The sequence below is a fragment of the Meriones unguiculatus genome, chromosome 8 (assembly GCF_030254825.1).
Source record: "Meriones unguiculatus strain TT.TT164.6M chromosome 8, Bangor_MerUng_6.1, whole genome shotgun sequence".
NCBI classification, from domain to species: Eukaryota; Metazoa; Chordata; class Mammalia; order Rodentia; family Muridae; genus Meriones; species Meriones unguiculatus.
The window spans coordinates 105,671,347-105,693,113 of NC_083356.1; the positions used below are offsets into that span (position 1 = coordinate 105,671,347).

The 21,767-nt window shown below is 37.4% G+C and overlaps 1 protein-coding gene across 2 annotated transcripts in view; it reads right to left on the minus strand.

Annotated features, from left to right (window-relative positions):
- Positions 1–3,165: 3,165 nt before the first annotated feature.
- LOC110541015 (sodium channel protein type 1 subunit alpha) overlaps positions 3,166–21,767 on the minus strand; it is a 127,641-nt gene continuing 109,039 nt past the window's right edge. For both annotated transcript variants that reach the window (XM_060390321.1, XM_060390319.1), the window contains exons 22-27: positions 16,045–16,326; positions 14,277–14,330; positions 13,218–13,355; positions 11,135–11,239; positions 8,787–9,057; positions 3,166–6,490 (exon numbers count right to left, since the gene is read on the minus strand). In XM_060390321.1, the coding sequence (XP_060246304.1) occupies positions 5,313–6,490; positions 8,787–9,057; positions 11,135–11,239; positions 13,218–13,355; positions 14,277–14,330; positions 16,045–16,326 (2,028 nt within the window). In that variant the 3' untranslated portion in view covers positions 3,166–5,312. The remainder of the gene's footprint in view (positions 6,491–8,786; positions 9,058–11,134; positions 11,240–13,217; positions 13,356–14,276; positions 14,331–16,044; positions 16,327–21,767) is intronic.

Below are 21,767 nucleotides of genomic sequence, written 5' to 3' on the forward strand. Positions count from 1 at the left end.
CACAGAGCAACAACAGGATAACCAGGAAGAGGCCCAGTGAAGATCCAGTATTGATGGTGTCACAGAAACCAGAGACCTCCAACCAGACCAGTGACTCATTGTAATGAACATTTGCAAGTGAAGATGTGTGGACTGGAAGGATATACTGTGGGACACGCTGTGACACACTACAGCTTCTGAGATGAAATGGTTTTCTATGAGTGTGTGTGTGTGTGTGTGTGTGTGTGTGTGTGTGTATGTGTATAGGGCAGATATGAGGGGACAGGGAGATAAGTGCAACTGGGGTGCATGATGGGAAACTCACAAAGAGTCAATAAAATATTTTAAAAAAAGGGTATAGGAAGTATAACATGTGTTATAACATTTGATAAGCTTAAAGTGGTTGTCTCAGACAAATTTTCTCATCTTATTTCTTTTAATTATAAGCAAGTGAGGGGATAAGTATGGAACCAAGTTTTCAATCTAAAAAATGAGAGAGTGGATAAAGACGAATCGGGAGTCAAATAGAATCACTTTTTTTTTTTTTTTCTGAATAAGGAATTTATACTTAGAAAGCCCAAAGACAGACAAAAAAGGATCAGTCAAAAGGGAAAGAATGAAGATGTAAGAAACAATGATAAAAGAGAATGTGACATGGCTGGGGAAATGAATCTCCATTGCAAAAGGTGAAGAGAAATGAGGCAAGAGGGAATGAAGGAAAAATGAATCCAAGTGAGAGGCGAGGCAGATGAAATAAGAGTTAAAGAAAGGAGAGAGAAATGAGGAGGAAAAAGAAGCAAGAATAATGGAATTCTATTATTTGTAATAGATGTACTCGCCTAAAAAAACTAAAACATTTAACCCTGTTAAAGTACCAATACCTAATTAGTGGTTTATACTCAGATTTAGCCAGCATCTAACGATAATCTTTATCTCTATTGTTTCCTAGTCTATTATTCCATGGTGTGTAGCTTCCATAGTCCTTCATCCTCAAGCATTTCCTTGAGAATTTTTTCCCATGACACTGATGTTTTAGGAGTAAACCCACTTCTTTAATAGAATGTCTTTTATTTTATTTTGCAAATACTTAAGACTATGGTTATGAAATCTTAACGGGGACTGTGAAGTGATGTGGCTTTCTTGGTTTAACTTGGTTTAAATGATATGTAGTATCATTTTTTTTCCTCAAAGCTGACACTGCTTTTGATGGTTGTATATGCTTAATTTATCCACTGCTAATTTTCTTCTTTAATTTTTTAAAATTTTATTTATTTAACATGAGTGCTCTATCTGCATGTATGCCAGCATGCCAGAATTGGGCATCAGATCACATTATAGATGGTTATGAGCCACCATGTGGTTGTTGGAAATTGAACTCAGGACCTCTGGAAGAGCAGCCAGTACTCTTAACCTCTGATCTGTCTCTCCAGCCCCAATTTTTTAATTAATAAAAAAGAGATAGTTTGAAGAAATGCAAAATTTCTGCTCATCTCCAAATGTATATGTATGAATCCTAGAATTCTTTGATGACTCTTGTGTGAAGTAATTGTAATGGTTGTCCAGTGGCAATTTTCTAATTTTTCTACATTTATTCACTAATGTTCTACTATAAGGAAGATGCTTTTCTTTTTCTTTACTGATATATATATATATATATATATATATATATATATATATATATATATATAAATTCATTACATACATTGGTACTTATATTTGTTTCATGTGTTATGTTCTATTAGTATATATTTGGGTGCTCAGCTTGAACCAGATTTTGCCTATGATATGAATATTCTAGGTGCCTCTTCTATCCTATTGATAAACCTCATAATTCTCTGTATATAAATTACATTTTAGCATATATTACAAAAAACTATACCAAAGAAGGAGGATTTATAAAATTACATTTCTTTCTTTCTTTCTTTCTTTCTTTCTTTCTTTCTTTCTTTCTTTCTTTCCTTTCTTTCTTTTTTGTTTCTGTTGGAAAAGTACTGGTGTAAGCTCATTGTCCTAATTGTCTTTCTTTGGAAATGAAACTTTTTTTTCATCCACTTCTAAAATGAGACCACCCCATTTAGTTGGATGTTGTCTTGCAAACGAACATGGTCAATAACATGTAGAAAGATGGGCTACTCTCTCTTTTCTACTCTCTCTTTTCTAGTCAAACCTCTTGTTGCCCTTTCTGGTTTCAAGACTAAGATGGCACACTGCTGAAGTTAAATGAAAGTTTCTCTTTTCTCAGAGATGCAGATAATTCCCATGGTCAGTTTTGCTCCCTGAACCACTTTAATAACTTCTGTGAATTCTAAGCTTGACCATGTTGTGTTTTTCTCAGTGACAGGATCTGTGTTTATGGAAGTCAGTTATCTGACATGTCCAAGCCAACCTAAGGCAAGTCATTGCTTCTTGCTGACTTTGAGGAACTAGTTCATCGTTTTGTATCAGCCTGGCAGGGAACACATGGCATGTTAAAATGAGGTGCAGACAGGGTTTCATAAAGAAATAATTTAGTAGGGTATCAGCAACTTTAGGGAAAAGTCATAAGCACAAGGAAACATCCCCAGATCCAAAGAAAAAGGTTTATTAGGATCCACAAGAAGTTGCTGCAGTTGTAGGAGGGACTGCTCTGATATCGCATGGGTGAGGCCTGCAAGGAAGGAACAGGTGGCTAAATATTCCTGTCTCACACTTTTGTATTGATGACCAGCCTAGGCTTGCAGCTGGCCAAAGAAACTGGAAACTAAAGGACAGGGAAACATATGCATTCAAAGGTTGCTTCTCTCAGAAGAAATACAGAGAGGGTGCAGGAAGGACAGAGGAGCACAGAAGCCCACTCCTAGCAATGCTGAGCTGCCCAATGAGGATTTAAAGGCTTCTTTTTGTATCTCACGCAGCCATCACCATTGCTTTGGCTTGCATAACTATTTCCCTCCTATGCATTCCATTTTTTGTATTGGCATTGGCTCTTTGTTCCCACAGAGATCACATTTTGCTGCTGCTAGCTGCTGAGGGGTCATTCTAGGAAGTCCCATCTTTACTCCTGATCCATACAGTGCATGCATGAGTGTGTTGTGTGAGTGTGTGTGTTCCTGCATGTGTGTGTACAGCTCTCCCTACCATTAGTAGATAAAAGCTTCTCCATGGTGTCATAAAATTCTGTTAACAAAAAGTAATCGGACAAACAAATAAAATAAAAAAATTATTTTTATTAGTTTTGCACATTTGTAATTGTGATTAGCATCATTTTGGGTAATAGTAGCATTTTCCAACATGCAGTTCATGAATACGGTTCATCTAAATATTTTTTTTTAAGAAAAAGAGGTGCCTATGGTCTGCTTCTGTAAGAAACACAAAATGCGTGATGTCATTGACTATAGAAGTGTAATTCTCTCTATGTTTTGAGGAAAAGAAATGATGAAGCCCACGTTTATATTTAGAACAGTCTAGAGAAGCGTGTTTCCAAAGCAAAGAAAAATGATTAAAAGAGCTTAGAGAATAAAGAACAAAAATGATGAGCAAGAGCAAGCACTGTGGTCCACAGTTAGCCTGACACTGCGATGAATACAAAGCACATGTTATACCCTTTCTAACTGCAAATCATAATTTGAATGTGACATTGTGAGTGTAGTTTGTCCCTTCAAATTATAAAACAATCTAAAATTAACAAATGTAATAAAGAAGCAGTGATCTACCACTACCCAGCCATGTTTTCATTTCTTAGTTAGCAAATATCTTCCATGAAAAACTGGTATGGACAGAAAGTAAGAAAAGTGATTGTGATATCAACCTGAAGATAATTTCCTCTTCGTATGTACATAATTGCTGAAAAATAAAATAAAGTGACTTTGTACAGTATTTATATTTGCTTATAAAATTCTAAACATGTTTTAAGCAGTGTTGTTGGTTTATTCAAACAAGTATGTACAGCCTGGCTAGACACTGAATGTTACCCACTTAAAACTGAAAAACCAAACCAAAACAAACCCAAACACTGTTAAAAGTGCTGCAAACTATTGCTTAATAACTCAAAGAAGTGAAATCTGCTGAAAGGTTTCCTTGACTTAGCCACTGACCTGTGGTTTGCCGTGAATGAAATTCTGAGTGGTGGGAGAAACTAGATACTGCAACATGGGATTCTCAACATGCACTGACAGCATCCACACTATCTACAATGGTACAGAGTACAGTATATTACCTGTGGAAAGCTTGCACTCTACAGTTCTTGTGGTACATATTTGATGCAATAAATACTGTGCTTAGGTCATTATTTGTTTGCTCAAACGTGCACCACAGAGTAAAATGACTATTTACATAATAAATAGCATTTCATTAACACATACAAGTGTCAACCTCGCTGAGAGCTGAAGATGGCTAAACAAAGTGCAGGCTTAAGCGGGAATTTATAAAGGGTTCTTTTGGTCAATTCGCTCTTCTGGGTTGCGGGTAGGGAGTCCTACTCATTATTTAGAGAGTCATAAGAGACAACGAACAGAAACATGACATGACTCCAGATATTTTGAATGAAGTTTGCACCTACTAAGACTTAATGACCTATCTGAACAATCTCCTTGGACTAATTGCTAGATTTGACAGAAACCAGCTCAGCAAAGCCCATGATGTGGTCACCTCAGTACCCCCCATGTTCCCCCCACCCCAGAAACACAGATGACAAAGAACTGTTGAAGGACTGTCTTTGCTTTCCTCCTGACTTTTTCTCATGCATGATCCTAAGGTGCGACATGCCTTCATGCAAAAACCACATCGGTGTGCAGAGGGGAGGGCCATGATAGATGCCAACACCTCCAGGTGACACACCTGGAGAAGGGTTCCTTTAGTCTATTTCCCAACAGAAACCCTGTTTACAAAATATAGTCACATGTAACAAACAACCTATGGATTAAAAAAAAAAAAAAAAAAAAAAAAAAAAGATGAATCCACTAACAGAGTTTGTAAAAAACGTGACAAACGTGGCAGTTGAAATGCAAACGGTGGATACAGTTACTACACTAAAGTGTTTCACATTAACCCCCAAATTACAGCTCTGCACCCCTTTGGACTGGTCCCTACAGTTTGCATAGCCATTTGTCTCTGGTCTTCAGCAGTGTCAGCTGGTAGTGAGAACAGTACCCTCCTGTCAAGGCCGTCTCCCCTTTACCCAGAGTCACAGAGTTTGCTGACAAGGGGGTCACTGTCTTATTGAGGCACTGACCTTAAAGTGAATTTGTGTAAAAACAGTCAGTTTGGCATTGACCTCCTAAAGGAGTCCTTTTGACTTCACCTTCGCAGGCTGTAAACAAGTTGTCACCGAATTTATTATTTTTGTTTGCTTTAGTTTATTTTCCTTTGGCTTTTTCATCTTTTCCTTCCTGCTCGTGTTTTTCCACAATTGGCTTTGTCACCCGATCATAGGAGGGTGGACAAGCTGCAGTGGACATTGTCAGGTCGGTTTTCTCTGTAATAGAGTTTTCATTTATCCTGTCAATGATCATGTCTTCTTTTACAAGAAGATTAGCCCCACCTTTGAGTTTGTTCTTATTGTATGCAAATGAAGCTTGTTTTACTGTTCGCTTCAAAAGGTGGCGCCTGTAAGCACGCTGAATGATAACAGCTGACACCTCCTCTTGTTTTCGTTTTAAAGTAGTAGTGATTGGCTGATAGGAGACCTTGGAGGGGTTGGAAGCCATGAACCGCTCTTCCATCTGGATTCGAAGGGCATCCATCTCTCCACTCTCACCCAAGACCCGCTTTGTAAAAGCAAATAAGATGTCCAGGCAGTGGATGCGGTCTCCACTCACCATGGGCAGATCCATGGCGATGAGCTGAAGTTTGTTTGGTTGTGGCAAATTGAGAGGGGGTTCAAGAGCAGCTGCAAACTGAGACAATTTTTCGAATTCCATGAACTGAGTGGCATCCGGGTCGAACTTCTCCCAGACCTCGTAGAACATCTCAAAGTCGTCCTCGCTCAGGGGCTCGGCGCTTTCTTCAGTGGCAACGCTGAAGTTCTCCAGGATGACGGCAATGTACATGTTCACCACAACCAGGAAGGATATGATGATGTAGCTGACAAAAAAGAAGATCCCCACGGATGGGTTTCCACAGTCTCCCTTCACTGAGCTTCCAGGGTTAACTTTATCAGGGTCACAGTCGGGAGGTCCACTATTTAGTATAGGGGCCAGCAGTCCATCCCAGCCTGCAGAGGTGGTGATTTGGAAGAGGCAGATCATGCTGTTGCCAAAGGTCTCAAAGTTGAACATGTCATCAATCCCAACTTCTCGCTTAACATAGGCAAAGTTGGACATCCCAAAGATGGCGTAGATGAACATGACCAGGAAAAGCAGGAGGCCGATGTTGAACAGAGCAGGAAGGGACATCATCAGAGCAAAGAGCAGCGTGCGGATCCCCTTGGCGCCTTTGATGAGGCGTAGGATTCGGCCAATCCTGGCCAGGCGGATGACTCGGAACAGGGTAGGGGACACAAAATACTTCTCTATCAGCTCTGCAAGAAACATTCCTGTGGGAAAATAATTAGAACGTCAATCAGTGAAAAAGTCATCCATTAAAATTCTAAGGTCAAGTTCAGAGTATTGTGATTCAGTTGTGTAATCTTGGGTATGGTACATATATAATACAATCAGTATCTGCAGCAGATATGTGACGCGGTAAACATGCCCTTTCGAAAACATCAACATTCAAGGATCTAAAGCCTCTCCTATCACATATGGCTTCACATTTGCATATAACCTATCTACAGCCTTCTGAAAGTTTTAAATTACCTTTAAAATGTTTATCGTATTTAACAATGTAAACACCATCATTTAAGGCGTTTCTACCTTTTATCATATAGAAAATAACAACAAAAAAAATCTATATATGGTCAGTAGAGGAGCAGGGTTCATAAAAATACTTTTGATTTGTGTTTGAATTTGTGGATACTGAATGTCCCTGTTCCTCTTGTTGGGAACCCACTTGGAGAATGAGCTGCCATGGGATACATCTGTGCGGGGGTTCTAGGTTATCTCCATGAATGGTAGAGGAAGATTATGTAAACAGTCCTGGTGAGACCTGATAGGCTACAGTCAGATGGAAGGAGAGGAGGACCTCCCCTATCAGTGGACTTGGAGAGGGGTATGGGAGGAGATAAGGGAAGGAGGGTGGAGTTGGGAGGGAATGAAGGAGGGAGCTACAGCTGGGATAAACTGATAAAGTGAATAAACTGTAATTAATATTAAAAAATAAAAATTTAAGAGAAAGAACCAAGTGCTAACAAAGACTAACAGTAGTTTCTTGTGGTTGTCTTACAATAACTTTAAATATTTCAGTCTTTCAAATTTTTTTGGCTGCATTGTCTTCCTCTGTGGCCTGGCAAGGCTGTTCCCCTCTCAGGGGGAGGTGATCAAAGAGCCAGCCACTGAGTTCATGTCAGAGATATCTCCACAAGGAGAGCCACAGAACCAAGAAATATGGGCCCAGGGGTCTTTTCTGAGACTGATACTCCAACCAAGGACCATGCATGGAGATAACCTAGAACCCCTGCACAGATGTAACCTATGGCAGCTCAGTATCCAAGTGGGTTCCCTAGGAAGGTGAACACTTGGTTCTTATCCCTTATTTTCTTTTCCCATTACTTTGTTTCCACGTTTGAGTCCTCATGCTGGAGACTCCATAACCAAATTTCTAATGCCAAGTCTTTCTAACCATTCAACCAGATTTCTCATGCTCTTTCCATCAGAATCAACTAGATCAGTGGTTCTCAACATTCCTAATGCTTCAGCCCTTTAATACATTTCTTCATATTGTGGTAACCCCCAACCATAAAATTTTGTTTCTGCTTCATAACTGGAATTTTGATACTGCCATGAATAGTAATGTAAATATCTGTGATTTTCAATGGTCTTAGGTGAGCCCTGTGAATGAGCTGTTCAACCCCCATAGGGTTACAACCCACAGATTGAAAACTGCTAATCTAGATAGGGTATAAAGTATTCAATCTCAACTACCTAAATGTGCTCTTTATTTTGGTTCATAGCATAATTCTACATAAGATAATCTATCTTAATAAAGAAGATTTTACTAATTGACAAATAAATACTTAGTTATCAAATAGAAGCAGTGAGAGACATATTGATGTTAGAAGCCCAATTCTGGAAGAAAAATAAATACACCATGAAAAAAAATCTATCATCATATTCATCATATCATCATCATATTCACTTTGAGTAGTGAAGTGACTTCCATTCTAAATTTGTGGTTCCAACTCTCTCCTTTATCAGGTGGACTTTGGCAGAATTTGCACAACTCTTACATGTAGTGGAAAGTTTTGGTGTCTTTAAAAACTCAGTTATGTTATATAAACACGTTTTTGTTTTAATCCTAGATGTGGGATATAGGCCTGGTTCAAATAGTCCACAGCAACAAACTGTTTTCCTTGTGCAGGCTCTGAGAGCGGCTCTTTGCAAGCTGCAGATAGTTTAAATCTGAAGACTTTGGAAAGGGAATAAATGTCAGGGCCCAGAGAGAGAAAGGTGGTTCTGAGAAAGAAGAATGCTGTTGCCTCCTCCCTGATGTTCCTGGTTGCCATTGTTGCAGTATAATGAGAAGTTGGCAATATCCTGAAATGAAGATTGGACTTGCCCCAAGGAACCCAATGACCGTAACCAACAGGAAGTAATTAAGAGACTTACACCGCTTTTTCCTACTTACCTTCTTTCTCTATGAACTGGTGTTGGGAAGTTGGAAGGGATTCGAGTGGAGAAGGGAGGCAGAGATATAAGAAATGAAAATAAAAGTTTTAGAAGGGCCACACTTACCTACAATGGAAAGAATGACAACCACAAAATCAAAAATATTCCATCCAATGGTAAAATAATAATGGCGGAGGGAGATGAGCTTCAGGACACACTCTCCAGTAAATAGCACGATGAATACCAGGTTGATACGTGACAAAATGATAGTCACATAATCACTCTGGTCATCCGTTTCCACCATCATGGTGACCATGTTCAGACAGATGAGGATCATGATGCTGATGTCAAACACTTGTCTGGTTACGAAGTCAAAGACCATCCCTTGAAATTTGTTCTGCAGAGAAACAAAGACACTTGAGCAAGGGAGAAATTTCCTGGTAGACATAGCATGTATGCTAAGTACTTCCAATATTACCTACTCCCTGGTATTGTACATAGTACCTACCCATTGGCACAACTATTTGTAACAGGTTCCTTGTGGTGTATTTGTATACCTAGTTATTTAAATTGTATTTAAGCATGTGTATTCCTGAGAACAGCAATCCCTTGCTGACGGGTTTCTCTTTGTATAGTCTATACAGAAAAATATAGTGAACTTTAACCCATCAAGGTTACAGGAGCATATGAAACCTGTTTGATTTGGTTTCACCAAACTTTAGCAGTGCTGGCTACAGTACTTTCCAGTTGATCAGATAGACCTTGTGGTGATTTAAAAATGTAGCAAAATTAATATTAACATTCTTTTATTCCTAGAGAATTATCCAAGAATCTTGTGACTTCAAGGATACATCTGAAACATTTGTATCCCACCTTGGCAACATTAATTTGTCCCCAGCAAATGGTCTTTACTGATATTGCCAGATACACAATGATGAGTTTCTACAGGGATAATCAGACTAGAAGATATTTCTTGTTACGCTATGACAAAGTGAACACATGAACTTTCCTACCCATTTTTGGTTCTGATCTCTAGTCAGCTGCTTGAGCTGGGCCTTGGTGATGCATGCCTTTAATCCTAGCACTTGGGAGGCTGAAGCAAGTGGATCTCTGAGTTCAAGGCCAACTTGCTCTATAGAGTGAGTCTATAGCCAGGGATATGTAGAGAAACCCTGTCTCAAAAAATCAAAACCAAACCAAACCAACCTAGCAAACAAACAAACAAAATGCTTGGCTAACATAATAGGAATGTTTACTAAGATTCTGTTCTCTGATTCAATTTTGGGAACACTTTAAGCTTAAAGATCACTGCCGTAAAAAACACCATGATAAGATAAGCTTCTTTTTTTACTGTTTGTAGAATTCGTCCTAGAAATATGAGGATGGCTATTTGTTATCACAAATTGTAATCACTCTTACAGCAGTAATTTCTGGGTTTAGAGCCATAAATAAATATATTAGTTTCTAGAAGTCTTACCTCTTCTAAAATGCTTTGAATTTCTTCTACTAATTAAACAATAAGTACAAATGGATGTGGTAGTACATTGAACATTTTGTCTACCTCTTATATCTTAAATTTAAATTTTTATTTTTATATTAATTTCAGATTATTCACTTTGTATCCCAATTGTAGCCCCCTCCCTCATTCCTTCCCAATCCCACCCTCCTTCCCTCCCTCCCTCATCTCCTTCCATGCCCCTCTCCAAATCCATTGATAGGAGAGGTCCTCCTCCCCCTCCCTGGCATATCAGGTCTCATCAGGACTAGTCTTCCTCTGTGGCCTGGTAAGGCTGCTCCACTATCAGGGGCAGGTGATCAAAGAGCCAGCCAGTGAGTTCATGTCAGAGACAGCCCCTGTTCCCATTAGGAAACCCACTTGGAGACTGAGCTTCCGTAGGCTACATCTGTGAAGGGGTTCTAGGTTGTTTCCATGCATGGTCCTTGGTTGGAGTATCAGTCTCAGAAAAGACCCCTGTGCCCAGATTTTTTTGTTCTGTTGCTCTCCTTGTGGATCTCCTGTCCCTTCCAGGTCTTTCTATCTCTCCCTTCTTTCATAAGAATCCCTGTACTGAGCCCAAAGTTTGCCTATGAGTCTACCTCTTTATCTCTGGAAGAAAGCCAAATGGATGCTAACCCCACCCAATACTTCTGCCTTCCTTAACATGGTACAGCAGCTACTGCAAAGACACAACTATTGTGAGGACCACACTGTGTCATTTCGCTAGGTAGTTTGTTTTCTAGTTGAATAGTTTTAAGTCATTTGAAGACAAATTTTCATTTCCTGTATATTCTTATTCTTTTTGATATTTAAAGAAAACTATTAGAAAGTTATAGAATAAAGATACCCAAAAAGTGCATAGGTTTTGTGTGTGTGTCCCTGTGTATGAATGCTGAAAATGATAGTTGATTTTCCATGTGTAACAAAATTCATTTAAGGTTGTTGCTTTGTATGATTTTTGTTTGATATTCCTTACTCCAGGTCGAGGGATGGGCTTTTGTGGCTTTTTTGATCCTAACTTCTTCATGGCATTATAATATTTCTTCTGTTCTTCTGTCATAAAAATGTCTTGACCTCCAAAGTATAGAAAAGAAAAATCAAAACTGGTTAAAATTGTGCCATTCCTACATATGTTCTCTATATTATAACAAGAGATTTCAAGACAGTAACATGATCATTCCTGTGCTTTTTGAATTTAAAAAGTTAAAAGTTCATTGTAGTCATATTTAATTTTTAAGATAAATCAAAATTACCGTTATTATTATTTTGAGAAAAAGAAGCCCAGAAACTCTTAAGTGGTTACTTAAGACCATAGACACGAGTAGTGAAACTTGGCTCATTAGAGCACTAAATATTTGGTTCTTTTCATTAAGCAAGTTGCCTTTCTGAGTGCAAGTTATGTTTCTGAGTGCAATACATTGACCTTTCTATTCAGATGTAGAACAGAATTGAATACCACACACACATACACACACAGAAATACACTAGCACACATGCACACACAGGTACTGATTTTGAAGGACAAATACATATATTTAAGTTGCCTATAAAATGTCTCCTTAAGTGGGTCAGGGAAGGGACTGAATAAAAACCTGGAGAATGTAGAAGAGTGAACATCAGAATAACGACAGTTGTGAGACAGGACAGGAGGCAGAGAATTAAACATCAGCTGATAAATGCAAATGGAGCAGGGGATACTGTTAATACTAGGCATTTATCAGTATTAAGGATGATGCTTTGTAGTATAAAAACCCTCAGTATCAATAAGTAAATATACTGAACAAGTACCACAAAGTCATGGGACACAAAGAAACACAGTGGGCTGTGAACGGTTAAACACATTCACGTCTATTAGCCATGAAATGCACAAAAATTAAAGTTAGGTTGTGTTTCCCTCTAACAAGCGGCAAATATTAAAAACCAAAGAGAACGTTTGGTGTCAGTGAGAGAGCTGGAACCAGGTCATGCTCAGACACTCCTTTCAGTTGACTGTTGGTATGAGTGTCAAAGCTCAGATCCCAGCACCCCCGTGTTCGTGTGGGCATGGCAACATGTGCTCATGATCACGTGCTGGCGATGCAGACACAGGCAAATCCAGTGCTCTCGCTGGACAGCCATCTATCTGAACTGAAGAGCTGCAGGTTCCATGACCCTGTCTTAAAAATTATGGTGAGTCGTGATTGAGGAGGATAACATGTCTATCACTGGCCTTTACATGACACTTGCACACACCCACACACATACATACAATACATTACACAAACAGACACACAGACACATACACACACACAGCCGTACATGCAAATAGAATATTTCAGGGTCGGACAAGGTGATATGTGCTTATAGTCTCAGCATTTTTGAGACTGATGCAAGATTGCTACTGGTTTTAGGTCATTTAGGGCTATATAGTGAGGCCAGGCCAGCCTGGGTTGTAAATCGAGGCTTGCCTCAAAAGAAAAACACAAATGAGACCTAGTTCAAAAGGGAGAATTTTCATGGAAGCAGTTGGAGCAGAAAAACATGAAATGTGGACCATGGTTACTACGGCGTGATACTACGTGCTTTTTTAAAAATACACATATGTAGTTGGAATAGTCAAACATGCCTTATAAATGGTAATAGATAAAATAAAATTTTCTCAAATTAAAACTAAAAATGACTGCTTTTAATTAAGTAACTAGAAAAAAGAAGTAGAAATTATAAAAGTGATGGAAAAGGGTAGTAAAGAAGTATTTACACTGAATCCAATTTTAAATTTTTGATGGATATTTATTGATTGTGTGTATTATGGGATTTAGTGTGGTATTTTAGCACACTCAAATGTATAGTGTTCTTCAATCAGACCCAACCTCTTTTTCTTCATCTTTCTACATGCTTTTCCAGCCTCTAAAGATCTTTCAGCTGCAAATACCTTGTAAGGGTGAGTAAGGAGTTGTTAAGGATAAAACACTGGGGAACGGTCCATAAGTTATTTGGTTCCTGAATTCAAGATCTCACCCTGAATTCAAATTCGAATTGCTTTTTTTCCTTACGTTAGGAAATATTTTAAAAATACTTATCTTTTTCTTTTGCTGGTTGAAATTGTCGATGATGACACCAATAAACAGGTTCAGGGTGAAGAAGGACCCAAAGATGATGAAGATGACAAAGTAAAGGTACATGTACAGGCTCTCCTCATACTTAGGTTGTAGTTCAACCTGCCAACGAGAGCATTTTGGTTACTGCTAGGGCGGGCTTAAGTGTTGGGAACGCACTGGTGGTTCTTTACAAGACTGGAAGGTTGTATTCTTAGTAACAAATCAGTAGATTCTATTCCCGCATAAATAGCCTCAAAAAAAAAAAAAAACCAAAACAAAACAAAACACAATAAAACAAAAACCTCTGAAATTAGGCAAATCGTCCGACACATAGTGAAATGACACAATTCCAGAGGTGATCAAGATGTGTGGAAGAGGATCAGGGGGATTTCACGATTATCGTTGGCCACAAAGTGAGCTAGAGGTCTGGGATGCCAAGAAAAAAGTAAAACAAGAACAAGGAAAAAAAAATAACAGAAAAAAAAAAAAAACCCACTAAAGTTTACAGTTTGGAGTTAATCTTAGAGAAAGCCTGAGATTTTAGAGCACATCTCGAGTCCAGAAAAAAGTGTGGAATCCAATAATGTAGAAGTGGTGACAACATTGATACAGGCTCCAGCAAATGCATGGATGTTCTTCATATAAAGGATGGATTTGAAAAAGACTAGGACATATAGCTAAGATTTCTAGGCCAGTATCTCTAGCTTTCCAGGCTTCCCAGTATGGAGGCTGCCTACACATTTCACCTATTGATGACAGTCAAATACTTTTTCTATTTGCTCTTGTACAACAAATACAAACACGTAGGAGAACATCTGTTGGCTATTAAATGAATGGTTTGAATTTGTTTTTCTTTTCTTTGACTTCAGGTTTTGGTTGGACTTAACACAATCTCTCTGATCAACATTGCTGTCCTTAAGTACAAGGTCGACATACTTATTACCTGATTTTTTTTTTCAGCTAAAATAGAGTCAATTTACTTGGCTAATTTTGGCACCTGACCAATATTTCCAGAAGGTGTAAGACACAAAGAATACTCACATTTCTGGAATCAACCGCTGCATACATGATATCCATCCATCCCTTAAATGTGGCCTATTGGAAAGGACATGCATGTGTTACTTTGGGTTAAAATTCAAAACTTATACCTACTAAATATTCCTACTGTACACATTTAAAGGAGTATCTGAAAGTCATTTCAAAACAAATCTTCCATGAAGATAGAACAAAGAGTTTGAATGAAGATAGAAAGTAAACAAAATGGCCATTCAGTGTATCTTACTTTACAACAAGCTCTAGAGCAATCCTCAAATTTAACATGCTATGATAATTTGGTAGAGAGTCCTAGGAATGTAAGGGGACTTGATAATATCTACAGCAACGACAAATTGGGTGTGAGGATGTTCTGCAGAAATCTTGTCTTCCAGGTGATCAAATTGACAACACTTAAGGTTTTGCTTTACTGTTTAGCAATCATATTGAAGCTATCCTTTTAAGAAAATTTCAGAAATAACCCTGCATTCACCTTTCGGTGTTGTACTCCTAGAAGAGAATGAGTTAACATAAATAATAAAAGTGTGAAAAAAATGACTGACACCTTTCATTCACACATTGAAGAGGGACGGATCCCTCCTGGAATGTCTTGCAGACATTTGCTATGTATCTTAGAACACAAACTGAAAAGCATGCTCCTTAGTCAGTGAGGAAGCTTGGCATGATTTTGGTGATACATCTTTGTTTATAACTCATTGAGTCTTGTCGAATGATGGATGAAGTGACGGTGTGATGGGAGACTAATGCATCTTAGTTGGGCAACAGAAACACTGTTCATGTCTTCATGTCAAGGAGGAAGATGCAGCATGTGTCAGTGGCTTAGGTCAGTTACTGAACCTGTACCACCCACTTCAGTCAGGAACAAAAAAGCGATTTGAACCATCGCTATGGATAATCCACAAACAGGCACTTCTGTGAGTCTAGTGTGAAATGGCACTTTCGGATCTGCTTACTGGGTAGGGGCATATGTTTAAGGGTTTTGTGCAGAAAATCCCTTCTCCACTTTCTAAACATTTAGCATTTCAGAGGATCAATTAAAATGTCCAACTTTTATTTCCTTGGATTTATAAGTAGAGTGATGCATTTTGGAAATGTGTATCAGCTAGGGTTAGGGTGAATGGCAAGGAGAAGGTAGCGAATCTAGTGAAATACTTAAGAGATCCTTCTTGCTGTATTAAACATCATTATATTAAGCTATAGAAATTCAGAGTGGAATACAGATTATGGGAGAAAGGAAGATTCCAAGAAAAAGATGAGGTAAATTTATAAAATAATCATAAGGACGTCTGTGGAAACTGCATGAATTTGAGAACAATATAGGCTTATTTGCTTAGTCTGGTTGAGTAATTGAAGACTTATTCTGCTAAACAAAGTAAAATTCTCCCCTGAATATGTGCACGCATGTGCATTGAGGAACGACACTCTCTCTCTGCAAAAAACAAGCATTCAATTGAAATGGAAAAAAATACCAGTGACCTTATTTAAGTATTAACAAACTTTTTCATAAGTGACACAAAACTTGAAAAAAACAAGAGAAAAAGAAAGTAAGACCTTTGGAAAAAACTGAACGCCTGACTTCTGTTGACTAAGTCTGTTCACGTAAGAATGTTTCTGCTCATCTGGGCTCACAAATCTGTACTAACAAATAACGCCAAAAGATATGATCAAGTTTCTTCTTAACTAAATAACACCTGTAACAATCACTTCATTATCATTCCAAGTGATAAAATTTTCAGAGAAAATAGTGTTCACTTACAACTTGCAGCAAAGAGAGATACCCAAATCCTACATTATCAAAGTTTACTTTCACATTTCTCCATCGGGCTGTCTCATTTCTTTCTATTAGCTTTAGGCAATCAGAATGGTTATTCACTTCGGTGATCTCAAACATGTCACCAGTTGTGGTGTTAATACAGTGGTAGAATTTGCCAGCAAACAAATTTACGCCCATGATGCTGAAAATTAGCCAGAATATAAGACAAACCAGAAGCACATTCATGATGGATGGAATTGCTCCTAACAGGGCATTCACAACCACCTAATACACAAATGGAGAGAAAGAAAAGTCAGATTTCTTATTGATTAAAAGCAGAAAGACATTCCCCTAAGAATCTTTGATTTTTATTTATTTATTTTTCTATCAAGATTGCTTATCCTATTTGTGTAAGAGCAAAGCAAAAAAAAAAAAAATCTTAAAATAAAACTCATTCTTTTTAAATATTATGCTTAAGAAAATAAATATAGGCAATATGCAAAGGAATGGAGAAAAATACGAAGTTTAATATAAGATAAAATTAAAGAAAAAGGAAAATCAGAGGAATTAGCTACTGGATGAAGACAGATATGTAATTTATTAGAAAAAGAAAAGAGAAGTAGGAACTCCTAGGCAGATTAGCTCATTAAAAAAAAAGTATGTCAAAGAATAGAACTAAAACATTTGGGCATGAATTGATTTGACCAATATACTTCAAAATAAATTAAAATTCAGATGTATAAATATAAAACTATTTTAAACACCTAATATATTTTTGGCCTTAATTATCCATGCATCGCTATAACTAATAATAGTTTTTGCAGAAGAAGCAAGACAATTTAGCATCATGTATTTCAGTAGATCATCACATCGTTTATTTCAAGCTCCAGTCATGTCAGTTGTTTCATTTACTGAGTTTAATCCAATAAACTTACTTTAAATGAAACACTAGAGAGATCATTTTCTTGGGAATAAAAGGAAAAGGAGGGATGCCATTTGTGCTTGTCAACTCTGACGTGATTATGTAAAGTCCTGTCCTAAAGTATTATCTCTTTTTTTTTTTATGAAAAAGTTATTTGCCTCCCTCTTATTCTTAATTCAGGACTACAGATTAAAAATGTGACATACTGTAGCCCTGGTGTTCTTCTCCATAGCTCTCCACTGAGCTACATTTAAGTAGCTAACAGCACATAAGTAGGGAGGTAAAGGCTGGTCCTAATATGCTCTTAAGTGGCAGATGTGTCTCAGACCTGAGCATGAATGTCTGAGGCTAATTCCATTCATGCGGGAACACCTGCCACTCTGTCAGTCTGATTCAGAATATATTTTATTTGCTTTTGACTATAGTATAATTTTAGAATGAACTTTTTTCCTGTCTGACGGAAGTATAAGAGCCAACTCCTTGTACTCCTGAGCCCTGTTTGAACTCTGTCAGAGACCATATCCAAGGTGGGCTGCAAAATACTGTGTTAAGTGGGCAAAAGGAAATAATGAAACCAGTAATAATAAAGATGAGGCATGAACATGAAAGGCTTAATTCAGATCAAGCTATCCAGGCAGAAGCAGAAGATAGGCCTATGTGGAAACTGATAGATTGCAACTGTCTCCCTCTATCGCTACCTAAAAGAGTTACCACGTAAGACTTCTTGTATCTGTTTTTTTTTTAAGTTATTTTCAATTTTTAAACTATTTATGGAAAATGGATTTAAAAATTCCTTTGTATATTATTTTAAATGTACCCATAAAGTTATATTTTATTGAATTTGTGATATGAATACTGCAATTGAGTAATTGCTTCTTTTTTTCTGAATACTTCATCTCCCTTCTGCACTGAAGTGCTATGTCTGCCGAGGACACAGAGTCCACACTCTTTAGTGTGACTCTGGCCTTAAGCACTGAACATTTTGACACCAGTCTGTAGGTCTTATGTTGCTTTCTTCAAACCTTTCCACGTTGGCCATTTGTCCACCTTCCTGATCTCCTTCTTGCTTCTGCATTCAGTTACCTTAGGGGGTTACATTATTGCCAGATTTTTCTCTTCCCTTCTTTAAGTATAGATAACAGGAATTTATCTACCCCAAGTCCCATTTTAAAATTTCTTTTGTGGATCTCGAGCCATTAGTAAACATTTCCCCCTCTTTGCTGTTTGCATCACTTGACAGTTCCCCTTTCTGCTTCTCTAACTGGTTCCCTAACTTTCCCCTCTATGAGCACCAAGTGCTAATGTGTTTGCCTGAGATTTGAGACTCAGGCAACTCACTGACCTGTATTTGCCTGTGAAATGATCTCCCTTCTCTGGGCTTTAGCATACATAAACATGCCTTTGAGACTAACTCTATTTACCAGTTCAGCCTCCTTAACAAAGATGAGTGTTTTTCTCCTCTGAATTTTGGGAGTTACAACTTTAGTTTGGTGCAGGAGTTTCATTTGGAAAATGAGACGAATGAAGTTAAAACAAGTTAGGTTCAGAGGGTGGACCAGAATCAGCATCTCATACTCTTTCCTGCTCACCCTGTGGATTTATTCAAACGTTTCAACCACTTATGGGTTTCTCTGACTGCTTCTATATCGCTGGTAGGTTATGATGCTAATTGTATGTATTGAGTGACTATGTGTGTCTATATGTGACAACATACGTGGGTGCAGGTGAGTATGCACATATGTGGGGGCATAATACAACAGATGCGAAAGATTTCCTCAGAAACGAGGTCTGGCTTTGAGTTAAAATCCATCCTCATTATTGAATTTGTGATGATGTCAAATATTATAAGAATGCAGTTCAGGAGAACATGTACAGATTTGCCATAGATCTGGGCCAATGAGACACTTTAGTTTACAAGAAACTTTGTATTGAAAAACATTTGGCATTGCATCGGAAAACTTGCCACTCAAAACCCTCTTAAAGTTGTGATTTAATTAACGTACAGAACAAAAGATCACAAAAGGATTGCCTTTCCCAAGAGCCCAACTATCCCTTGGTTCTGCAGAAAGGGAGTTGTATTAATTCTTTGCAGTCTCTAGGGAGTGTCAGTAATTGGCTCCCATGTGGGGATGCAGTGGGAAGAGAGGTTCTAAGTAAATTGGAAAGAACAAATTGATGTTACAAAGTACATAAAAAGATGTCTAAGAAAGAAGCGTACGTACTTCATGGGTTGATGGCAGAGGCTGTGTCTCCTTACAACATTAAAAAAAAAATCTCCCAGTAGATTTTCTGTGTTGTAGCACAGATAACCAGCTCTCAGAGTCTATTCCTTCTTTAAGGTTCATACTTCTGATTAAATCAATGAAAAATGAGGTGAGGAACATAAAAAAATGCTAATTGATGTTAGGAATTTCAATGCATTTGAGACCATCGTAACAAGTGGAGACGTTTTGATTTTTTTTCAAGTCAATATTAATCATGGGTTCTATAGGTTTTCTAAGAAATACAGAAAAATTATGTGAATATGAAAGTAAAAACAAAAGAGTAGATATCATGAGTTTTGAATATGAAAGGCAAAAAGTTTTTAAAAAATACTGACACGTAAATCTTATTAAGATGAAATCTTAAGATGAATATTTCTGATAGATGAATGTTTCAATTATCAGAACAATTTTTTCTTCTTCCAAATGATAAAAATTATCCTTCTTACATAAGACTCCAAAAGTTTAAGAGGAAACAAAAATGTAGATTTGTTTTTATTTTGGGGATCACTGTCATGTCTTCTAAGATTCTGAGAAGTTAATTGCTGTGGCTTACAAGGAGTTGGTATATGCACTAATTTCTTACTGCTCAAGATATTTTGTTTCTACATAAATATTCTATTCTATATAGTTCAATGAAGTTGATTTTTCACATTTCTTGGTTTTCTAACTAAAACATTGTTTTTATTCCACTGTTTCACAGGTTATCTTGCCTTGCTACCTCTTGCAAATAACACATTTTTATGCAATAAAAAAATGAGAATGATCATAATCAGTAACAACCCTATGATACCTGATATGTTGCAAGTTAGTCTCTGCTCACATACATCAACAATCAACTGATGGAATGTAGCTGGTCTGTTGAGGGCCCGAGCAGTGTATTCAAAAGCAAGGGATAGCTGTCTCAGTCACTACCATCAGCTTGACAAATTAAAACGTTTTCATAATCACCCTACACCGGGGTCCCCCACCCTCACCAATCAAGTAATTTCCCCATAAATGGACAATGAAGTATACAGCAGCTAAATCATATTCAGTGAAAATAAAGATATGTACTACTGGGGTTAAAATCCACAGAAGGTAAGTCCAGAAAGATTCTTTTTGTTTTTTGTTTTTTTTTCCTTTCTCCCAAAAGAAATTTAAGCTCATTGAAAGCAGTGGATTTGGTAGTAAATACTGTATTGTCTCTACTGTGGTGCAATCAGACCCTTCCCGTTCCCTCCCTCAACCCACTACACATAAGTCACAGTGCAAGGATTAAAGGTAGCAAAAGGGGTAATACAGTACCCATAATAAAGGGCTGAGGGGAGGAACCATCGCTCCACCCCATCCAAGTTGGAGCAAGATTATCCTATATAAAATAGAAATATATAGTTTATTATTAGTTAGAGAGAGCTGATATGACAGTACATTTGGTGTTACTCTTTGTCTATGATGCTCACTGTCTCCCTAGCAATTAAAACTCGAGTTCTTTTGAAAAGGTATTTACGATTTCCCAGATTAGGAAATTAAAAACACTGATTTAAATACAAGTTTTATTTGACCCTAGGTATTCACGACATCAGTTCATTCAGTTCAATTTCACAAGTTGAAAAATTTGGACTGGAAATTTGAAATACAATAAATGTTCATAAGCTGTCAGCCAAAAATGTGCATAAAACATGCAAAACACAAATTGCAACGTGATGATAACTCATTTAGTACCTTCTAACTCCTCAGGCACTATGCAGCATGCGTTACTCAGTAGTGTCGCATAAAAGCACATGCTTTGAAAGAGTGACAGAAAACCCAAAACAAAATGGCTGCCTGGTTTACGCTGTGACACAGCTAGTGCGAGTCTATGCTGCCAAGGAGAATAAAATGAGAGTTTCTGAAGACAGTCTACTCTCATTACAATCATCATCACGTCCAACCTCCCCGTCATTCCCAAGTACAGTTTTACAAAGTAGAAGGATTCTCATTCTAGAAATTAAAAAATATATATATACAGATGATCAACAAAAGGTTATTTTTGACTTTACAATGCCAAACTGATGGTGAGGTATTGTCATGGCTGCATGGTGTTGATGGCCTCACTGTGAGCCATGGTGTTATACTCAGAAATCAACTCCACGGCATCGATACAGAATTTTTGTTTCTATGACTCTAGTTTTTTTTTTTTTTTTAAAGCATCATTAATAAAATGGAGAAAGTTATTTCTATAAGAAAGTAAAATAGTCCCATTTGTTTTTGAAAGTAAGTGTTACATATAAAAATAAATGACTGGATTTAATAATTTCCTGAAAGGTCAAATTTGAAATGTTATCTAACAACCCTATACGTTTAGTATTATTTAGAGTTGGAGAGCCTTTTGAAATGTGGAGTTTAATTCAGCTACCATATTTTGATATAAAATATATGAAAATGATGTTTCCTTTGACATCTGGAATTGCTATTCTGAAATAAAAGTGCTCTTTTAATTGGAAAAAAATCTTAAGTTTTGCATAATCTGGAGCACATTCATGATGTATTTTTAATACAAATGTGAATACCTGTGTGAGAAA